Consider the following 9865-nt stretch of genomic DNA (forward strand, 5'->3'; position numbering starts at 1 on the left):
GTCAAATGAAAGGCCCTTGAGTGGGGTCTCATATCTAAGTTTTGTCTAGGGCCTCACAAAGCCTAGAGCAGCTTCTGCAGGAGAGCACAAGTGTGCTACCCAGACCTAGAAAAGAAGCCTGTCCGAAAAATACAGAAATTCATGTGCTTTTCAGTTGTTTCTTCCATATTTTGTCCTGTAGGGGGAGCGTGTATGAATGGTTCATTCCATCCACCTACCCCATGAACCATTCACGCATTCCCCATGTCCTCTTTGGACATTGATATCATCATGTGTTCTGTAGATTCGGGTCCTCTTTGTAGAGTTCGTTCTCTTCCATATTCTGTCTTGTAAGGGGAGTATGTATGAACGGCTCTCATTAAGGAACCATTTGCACCTCCCCGTGTTCGGGCTTTGACATCATCATGTGTTTTGGACTATCAAGTCCTTTTTGTAGAATTTGTACTTTTCCTTAGTCTATCCTGTAGGGGGAGCGTGTATGAACGGTTCATTCCATCCACCTACCCTATGAACCATTCACGCAACCCCCATGTCCTCTTTGGACATTGATATCATCATGTGTTCTGTAGATTCGGGTCCTCTTTGTAGAGTTTGTTCTATTCCATATTCTGTCTTGTAGGGGGAGTATATATGAACGGCTCTCATCAAGGAACCATTCGCACCTCCCCCTTGTTCGGGCTTTGACATCATCATGTGTTTAAGACTTTCAGGTCCTTTTTATAGAGTTCTGTGTCTTCCATATTTTGTCCTGTTGGGGGAGTATGTGTAAACGGCTTTTATTAAGGAACCATTCACGCCTCCCCCATGTCTTTTTTTCGACTTTGACGCCTTTATGTGTTCTGAGATTAAGGTCTTCTTTGTAGAGTTCTGTCTCAGTCGTACCTGGTCCCTGGGGCGACTTATTAGTATCTCCTCCAGGTCACTGAAATGGAAGACGCCAATGGGTCAAGACCGTTTCTTCGTACATCCAGACTTGGTCCCTGGAAGGGATGATGGAAAGCCCCTCTGGTTACTGGAATGGCAGCCGCCACCAGTGTGGGGACCTGTGTTGGTACAGCTGTACCTGGTCCCCGGGAGTGCTGGTTAGAAGACCCTTTGGTTAGAGGAGTGACAAGCGTTGCCTGTTTAAGGATATTTTTTGGTACAGCCGTACCGGGTCCCTGAGAAGGGTGATCAGAAGACCTCATGTTTAGAAGAGTGGCAGGCATCACCTTTCTAAAGGTCTTTATTGGTACAGCCATTCCGGGTCCCTGGGAGGGATGATTAGAAGACCCTCCAGTCACTGCAGTGGCAGCCGCCACTGGTGCAGGGACTTGTCCCTTGCTTGCAGCAATCATGTATTCTTCGAGTCTCAGTTCCTATAAAAAGAAGATGCAATTAGTTCCCATCCGGCTATCATTAAATGTGGGTGTATTGGTATCAATAAAAATCCTGTTATTTTCAGATTAACGAAGGGTCCAACTGTAGGGGGGGAATTATTAACTATACTCACCTGACCCCCGACTTCCACCCACAGGGCCTTGGTATGGATGCTCTGGTGAGATCCCGGGGAATGCAGAGTATCCAATTTTCATGGAATAATATCCTACACTGTGCCGGATTAGCTTCTGAATACTCAGCATTCTCTGAAATATTGGCGGAAGGAGTGGAATGTCATCCCCCGCAGTACGGAAGCCAAGGGTAAGGCAGTTATCTTCACTTCCCTCCATACAGGTTTTTTATTAATTGCATTGTTATGGTGTGGACCAGACTTGTAGTCTATGTATTCATAAAGGATGGAGATTATACTTACTTCCAGAGACTTTCCGCTATATTCCGACATTCTGGTGATGCATTGATTGGCCGTGTCATATGTGACCTTCATTCCATCAATGATTTCAGATTCACGTGCATTTATGGCCTAAAAACAAAAAATAAGATTAGACTGAGAGTCCTCTACATGTACTCCTGTGTATATTTGATGGTGAGATCTCTACATGTACTCCTGCATATGTGTGATGGTCAGACCTCTCCGTGTACTCCAGTGTATGTGTGATGGTCAGACCTCTCCATGCAACCCTATATATGTGTGATGGTGAGATCTCTACATGTACTCCTGCGTATGTGTGATGGTGAGTCCTCTACATGTACTCCTGTCTATGTGTGATGGTGAGTCCTCTACATGTACTCCTGTCTATGTGTGATGGTGAGTCCATTACATGTACCCCTGTGTATGTGGCATGGTGAGACTTCTACATTTACCTCTGCGTATGTGTGATGGTGAGTCCGCTACATGTACCCCTGCGTATGTGTGATGCTGAGACTTCTACATGTACTCTTGTGTATGTGTGATGGTGAGACTTCTACATGTACTCCTGCATATGTGTGATGGTGAGACTTCTACATGTACTCCTGTGTATGTGATAGTGAGTCCGCTACATGTACCCCTGTGTATGTGTGATGGTGAGACTTCTAAATGTACTCCTGTGTATGCGTGAGGGTGAGTCCGCTAAATGTACCCCTGCATATGTGTAATGGTGAGACTTCAACATGTACTCCTGTGTATGTGTGATGGTGAGTCCATTACATGTACCCCTGTGTATGTGGCATGGTGAGACTTCTACATCTACCTCTGCGTATGTGTGATGGTGAGTCCGCTACATGTACCCCTGCGTATGTGTGATGTTGAGACTTCTACATGTACCTCTGCATATGTGTGATGGTGAGACGTCTACATGTACTCCTGTGTATGTGTGATGGTGAGACTTCTGCATGTACTCCTGTGTATGTGTGATGGTGAGTCCGCTACATGTACCCCTGCGTATGTGTGATGCTGAGACGTCTACATGTACCCCTGCGTATGTGTGATGGTGAGACGTCTCCTTGTACTCCTGTGTCTGCTACCTCTGTGATAAAGATTTTTTTAATTTATTGTGGAGTGTAGAGAGGAAAGGATAGAACCCTGATAGGTCTTTATTGCTGTCTCTTTACTTCCTGTCCCAAAGACCACATAGAAAGTAGGAGTAACCTCTGCACTGTGGACAAAGCAATAAAAATCTAATATGTGTGTCCCTTTGGTGTCCTCAGGGGCCACAGTTGAGCCTCCTATACCTTAAAAGTTGACAACCATAGATCTAACCCTCCCCCAGCTTCCCATCATTAACCAATTCCTTCCGGAGGTAAGCATATATGTGGCCCTATGTATACATTTTTGCGCGCACACCCTGCACACTCCCAGCATGGTTACCGGCAGGGTCCAGAAAGTTCCCCATGCATACTTACGTTCGGGAACTTTCCGATCATGTGACCACCGTGACTGCCAATCACATCGGTCACATGATCGGAATGCCCGCCTCTGCCTCCCAGCATGTAGATCTCCTAAATGGCTGGGAAGGAGCGGCAAGAAGAGGTTAAAAGAAGGATAGACATGAACCCACAGATGTATATTTGTAGAAGAAATGTGTTCTTAGGAGAGAGGTTATAGTCGACTTGTACTTACTTTAAACATTCGCCATTGTGTGCCCTTCTTCTTCGTGGGGGGCGGAGTCACCTTCTTTCTAGGGACCGGGGTTGGCACCTGGAAGGGTACTCCAGGCATTCCTGGGTGTCTTGCTGTAGGAACAGCCGGATGTCCAGATACGTTCACCACAGATGACACAAAGTAAGGAACCAGCGGTGCGGTCATGATGTCACACTGATTGGAAATCAGTTGTGAAATGATCCTCGCAGAGGCCTGGTGTACTCTGGCCTTTCCGCTGAGTCTCCTCCTAGCTATTTGTCCGGATGCTTCCAATAGCTGATGATCAATAGCTGATGATCAGAAAACAAACGCTGGAGCTGCAGAAAAGAAACAAGAATGGTTAAATATGGGAGGTTAGATATGGTGGGTACAAAAATCCCTTCTAAATCCCATTGGAACCCTAACAAATCTATGACATCACCCTGAGGCCTGACAATGGATGCTCAGTGACTCCCGGCTCCAGAGTGTGCAGAACAGGAGGGGATAGCAGAGTCTTATGGGGGTTTATAGGAGTGTCCCCTACACCCAATCACCAGCTAGAGATTGCAGCAATCCATATGCTGGTCGGGACGGACGGTGACCTTCAGTCTGATTCCAGCAGTGACTAACTGACAGGCAGTCCTCACTGGCTGGAATGTTCCCCGACCCGGAGAAGAGCAGAACTCCTCCAGTGGGGCGGGGCTAAAGACAGAACTGAGGAAGCTCAGCCATCAATGTGAATCTAAAGCTCAGAACACGCAATCCAATCTGACTCTACAATAGGCTCCAGTTCAAACCCCAGCAGAAGGATCCTCATTTTCAGATATTTCTAGCTGAGAGCTGGAAATATCGGTCACATGAGTGAGAGGAGACCGTATGTAAATGCTGCATGAACTCCGCCCACAGTCCTATAGATGGCGCCTTCTCTGCCCCACCCCTTTCATTGGTCTTATAATAAAAGGAAATCAATCCCCCGGCTGTTCAATAATTAATAGGTGACACTTCCTGTGTATGTGCAGATTGGAGGATTCATGTCCTTATACTGCCAGGAGAAATCTCAAACATTTCTCATTGCATCATTTTTTTTTAAATGCTCATACTTTTTAAAATATGTTTTGTAATTTTTTTTTCAAATTTTTAAAACATTTTTCAAATATTTCAAAAAAATTTTTTTTAAATATATTTGGTCATTTTTGTTATTTTTTTCATTATTTTTAAAATTAAATTTTACATTAAAATTTATTTTTTTTTGATAAATCGTTAAATGCTTCAATAAATGTGATGTAGTCAATTGTGGGAAATGTGTGATCTCAGATTGTTCTGTGTATGTGGAGTGTAAATCTGGCCTCAGTGGGCGGGGCTTAGCGGCTCGGAGCTCCGGCCCGGAAGCGGGTGAAGACATGGCCCCTGTGTGTGGCCCGGGCTCTGGAGCCGGGATTCGGCAGCTTCCTCGCCGGCCTGCAGCTGCTGGGCTCCCCTCTGCTGTCCAGCGGGCCTCTCAGGAGACGGCGGCTCGGAGCGCCGGGGGGGCGGCGCCGGATGATGTCATTTCCGGGCGCCACCCGGGCTCTGGAGCCGGGACCCGGTCTGCAGTGGCGAGTCAGCTTGCGGCTGCTGGGCTTTCAGTGGCAGCCCAGCGAGCCCGTCGAGGGGGGGCGGACCTCCCCCCTGTGCAGTGGATCTGTGCTGGAGCAGGACAGGGTCCCCTGTCAGTTGGGGCTTCGGCTGCTGGGAGTTCCGCGAGCCCAGCGTGGGAGGGATGATCCGGCGGCTCTGGGCTCCAGTGTGGTGGGGGCCCAGGAGCCATGCAAGAGTCGGGAGCGAGGCCTGGTGCGGCCTGGGACCAGGAGCCTGTGGTGTGGAGATCTGAAGGGGAGCTCAGCGGCTCCGAAGATGATGGGGTCCCTTCATCCCTGCATGGATCCGGATTGGCGGCTGTGGGTCCCGGTGAACGACTGCAGCCCGGTGAGTTGAATTCTGGGGCTGTTTTTTCATTGTCTTCTTCTTCTATGTTTGAGGGTTCGCGGGACCTGGGGAGTGGCGCTCTTGCTTTGGCGTCAAGCGGGCCTGGGGCTGCGAGGGTTAATGTGTCTTCACTGGGGGGTTCCCCGGGGGCTGAGGGGGTTGTTAGTATGCTGTTGTCGGGTTTTCGGGATGTGTTGGCGTGTTGTGAGGCAGGGGTGGTTGCTCGGGCTTCGGCGCCACCTTTGGCTGCATGGTCGGCGGTGCAAGCTGCGGCATGTGGGAGCAGTGTTGGTCCTGGGGGTGGTGGACGTGAAGCTGCGGGGGTTATCCCGCAGGTGGTTACGGTGGCTGGGCCACAGGTCGCTGGTGCCTCTGCTGCAGTGCGGTCAGCAGTGGTTAGTTCTTTTAGCTCTGGTTCTGAGGCTCTGGGGGGGGAAGCGGCGGTGGATCATACTGGGGTTGATGGGGGAGATAAAGGGGTGACGGGTTTGATGGTGTGCGTTTGGCGGATGCAGCGAAATGCAAAGTTTACGTGTGCTTCGAGGGGCCCTTGGGGGCTCATCTGAAGCCGGAGGTAAAGGAGCGCATTTGGAGGGGTGAATATGTTGAAATATTTTCTTTGTTGCCGTTGGAGAAATTCAACTTAGACAAAGTTCGACCAGATGAGAGTAAGAGGGAGGAGGAGGAGAAACGGCGATATCGTTTGATTCCCCGAACCTTCTCTAATTGGCTTCAGGCGTTTGCCATTCTGGCAAGCGTTATTGGTGAGAGGACGCCGGAGCATTGTTCCCCACTTTTTTGTTACTTAGATGCCATAGGGGAAGCTCAGAGGGTTTATGGGCTCATCGCGTGGTTACGATATGACGAGCAGTTTCGTCAGCGTATGGCGGTTAGGCCTTCTTTGCGGTGGGACCATAAGGATATCGGGCTGTGGATGAAGCTTATGACTCCGGGGCGGACCGCAGCTCATCCCTTTCAGGGGGGGGCCGGGGGTACAGCTATGGTTGCACAACCGGCCGCGCATAGAAAATGTTACTGCTGGCAGTTTAATGAGGGATCGTGCAAGTTTGGATCCGGCTGCCGATTCCGTCATGAGTGCTCGGGTTGCGGGGGGGCTCACCCATTGTCCCGGTGTTTTAAGCAAGGGCGGGGGAGAGGTGGTGACACTGGAAAAAGGGATGTCGCCGGTGAGGGTCGGAAGGATGTTGCCGTTTTTAAAGCGGTACCCTGATCAGGCAGCGGCAACCTTGTTGCAGCGGGGTTTTTCTGAGGGTTTTTTGATCCCTTGTGTATTGGCGGTGGTTCCTCCAGCGGCGGATAATTTGAGGTCGGCGCGGTTGCACCCGGAGGTTATTGGGGACAAAATTCAAAAGGAGGTGTCCTTGGGTCGCATGGCTGGCCCGTTTGTGGACCCCCCTATGCCGGATTTGGTAATTTCGCCGCTGGGGGTTGTTCCAAAGAAAGAGCCTAATAAATACAGACTCATTCATCACCTGTCTCATCCGCGGGGGGGTTCGGTCAATGATGCTATTGACCCTGGTTTGTGTTCTGTTTCCTATACTTCTTTCGATGCAGCAATTTCATGGGTGCGGCGGTTTGGTCGGTGTGCCCTGTTGGCAAAAACTGATATTGAGGCGGCGTTTCACCTTTTGCCGGTGCATCCTAGTTGTCTCCGATTGCTGGGTTGCAAATGGGAGGGGTGCATATTTGTTGATCGTTGCTTGCCTATGGGCTGCGCCATTTCGTGTTCTCTATTTGAGACTCTTAGTTCTTTTCTTGAATGGGCGGTTAGAGATGTTTCCGGGCTCGCATCTGTCATCCACTATTTGGATGATTTTTTGTGTATTGGCCCTCCGGGTAGTTCCATCTGTGCATCGCTACTGAGCACGGTCGAACATGTGTTCGAGCATTTTGGCGTTCCTTTGGCTTCGGATAAGACGGTGGGTCCGACCACGGAATTGTGTTTTTTGGGAATTATTATCGATACGGAAGCCATGGAATGTCGTTTGCCTCAGGATAAATTGGAGGAGCTCCGGGGGTTGGTGATTTCGGTGGGTCAGTGCAGGAAGATTCAACTTTGGGAATTACAGTCGTTATTATGAGGGGGTACAGAAGAGGCTGTTCCATTCCGGATTCTAGACGGTCGGTTTCGTTTGAGGTTCTTCAAGCGGTGGTGGGCCAGTTGAATTGTGTTTGTTCCTCGTTGTATGAGGTGATTTTGTTCTGGGCGGCCTTTGTGCTGGCATTTTTTTGGGCCTTTAGGATTGGGGGGTTGGTTAGTCGGAACAAGTGGGGAGAGGGTGGTTTGACTGTAGATGAGGTTGTCTTGTTGGGTAGTGGGTTGCGTATTTTTCTACGCAAGTCAAAAACAGACCGTTTGGGTCGGGGTACCTGGGTGGAGTTGTCTGTGATTCCGAGTTCTCCGATTTGTCTGGTACGGGCAGTTAGGGAATTTCTTGAGGTGAGACCTGACCTTCCTGGGGTTTTCTTTCTGCATGCGAATGGGATGGCTCTGTCTCGTTTTCAATTTGGGGCTGTTTTTAAACGGTGTTTGCAGTCTGCCGGGTTGGGTGTGGAACAATATTCGTCCCATTCGTTTCGCATTGGGGCAGCTACGGAGGCCGCCCGGTGGGGGTTGGGTGATCAAGTGGTTCGCCGTATTGGGCGTTGGGATTCGGATAGATTCAGGTTATATGTGCGTCCTCAGCTCTTGTGATGGGTGTACTGTTTTTTGGTGTTGTTGTGTTGGTCTCCGTGGTACTTGTCTTTGTCAATTTGTGTTTTGTGGGGGCCTTTGTGATGACGGTTCTACCTCCTCCCTTCTTTTCTGTTTTTCTTTGCAGGTTCCGATGGCTGCTTGGTATGGATCATGGGCCATTCGTATGTTTTTTGGGGGGCTAAGAGGGCGGATGTTCGTCCAGAGGGTCGGCAATTGGGAATTGAGAGAGGGGAGGCGAGGCTTCGTTGGCTGGGAGTGCCGGGAATGTTGTGGTCCAGGGTGGTCCCAGAAATTCATCACTATTCACGTTTAGACCGGCCTCCAGATGTTTTGGTGTTGCATGTGGGGGGTAATGATCTCGGGTTGCGCTCCATGCGGGAGGTTATCCGAGATATCAAGTTTGATTTTTTGCGTATTCGGTCTTTTTTCCCGGACACAGTGATTGTATGGTCGTACATAGTGGCCCGTGCTTATTGGCGCATGGCCCGTTCTGTCGAAAAAATTAATAGGGCTCGGGTTAAGGTGAATAAGGAGGTGGCGCGTTTTTTTGTGAGGAATGGTGGCCTAGCAGTCCGTCATAGGGAGCTGGAGGAGGAGTCCTGGCGGTATTGGCGTTCGGATGGGGTGCATCTCAATGCGGTTGGGATTGACCTGTGGTCCTTGGGCCTGCAGGATGGTATCCAACGTGGATTACGTGTGTGGCGGGCTACACGAGTGTAAGGGTTCACACTCGTGTGCTGTGGCAGGGGTCGATGGGTCTTTGAAGGGGGTGGTGGAGTGACAAGTTGATGAATTATGGGTTGGGCCCATCGTAGGTATGGGTGTCCCTTCCCAATAAAAGGTCATGTTGGTATTGTGGGAGTTCATTTTGGCTGTATCTGGGTTAAGTAACGGTAGTATTGTCCCCGAGGCGGTGTAGTAGCGGCTGGGGGCCTTTCATTGGGTATCAGATACAGCCGAGTTGGTGATGGGAGTAATGGTGCCTTCAGAGACCTTAGACCCGGGTTGGGATTTTACTGTCAGGTATCAATTGAGTTACTGTAATTTATGTTTGGTTATGTTGAATAAATGGCTGCTATGGCCGGTTTTACACCAGAAAGAGAGTTGCGTGTTTATTTGGGTGAAAGGTTTTTTGAAGGGGGGTGGTGGTGGTTTTAAGAGGGGTAGGTAAGTATTAGCCTCGGGGATTCTGCAAGTCCAACAGTCATGCAGCCATAGGAAAGTCCACTTTTGAATGGAGCTGCTCCTTTACATTTGGTTTCCATGGGTACAGCGACCCCCCCAGCGACCATTGCCGTATTATGGGCTACAGCCACCTATTACATAACCTGGCCCCTGCAGACATTGGGGCCCCTGAAGTTTTCTGCAGATGTGGCCATCTATAGGAATATTCTTTATTACAAATGTCAGATCTGTCGCCCTTTCCTGTCCCCCTGAAGCCTGCCTGAATATGGCCGAATTCACACTGACTTGCACTGCATTTCCACACATTTTGGTTGCATTTAACATGCGCTGACCTGCGTTGATCTGTGTTTCAGCACACTTGTAAAATGCACATCAATGCATAGACGCATAAAAACAATTATTATTATTATACAGGATTTATATAGCGTCAACAGTTTGCGCAGCGCTGTAAAATGTGTGCACAGACAGTACAATTACAATACAATTCAATCCAGGAGGAATCAGAGGGCCCTGATCCT

General features: G+C 49.4%; 1 protein-coding gene across 1 annotated transcript; it reads left to right on the forward strand.

The window, feature by feature from the left end:
* The first annotated feature begins 5283 nt into the window (after positions 1–5283).
* On the forward strand, positions 5284–8910 carry LOC149444084 (uncharacterized). The gene is made up of 2 exons (XM_089654954.1): positions 5284–5443; positions 8287–8910. Exons 1-2 carry the CDS (start codon positions 5284–5286, stop codon positions 8880–8882), a joined length of 756 nt encoding a protein of 251 aa, XP_089511080.1. The 3' UTR covers positions 8883–8910.
* Positions 8911–9865: the final 955 nt, after the last annotated feature.

The sequence above is a fragment of the Staurois parvus genome, unplaced genomic scaffold (assembly GCF_062004578.1).
Source record: "Staurois parvus isolate SC_StPar_1 unplaced genomic scaffold, SC_StPar_1.0 ptg000818l, whole genome shotgun sequence".
In the NCBI taxonomy this organism is placed as follows: domain Eukaryota; kingdom Metazoa; phylum Chordata; class Amphibia; order Anura; family Ranidae; genus Staurois; species Staurois parvus.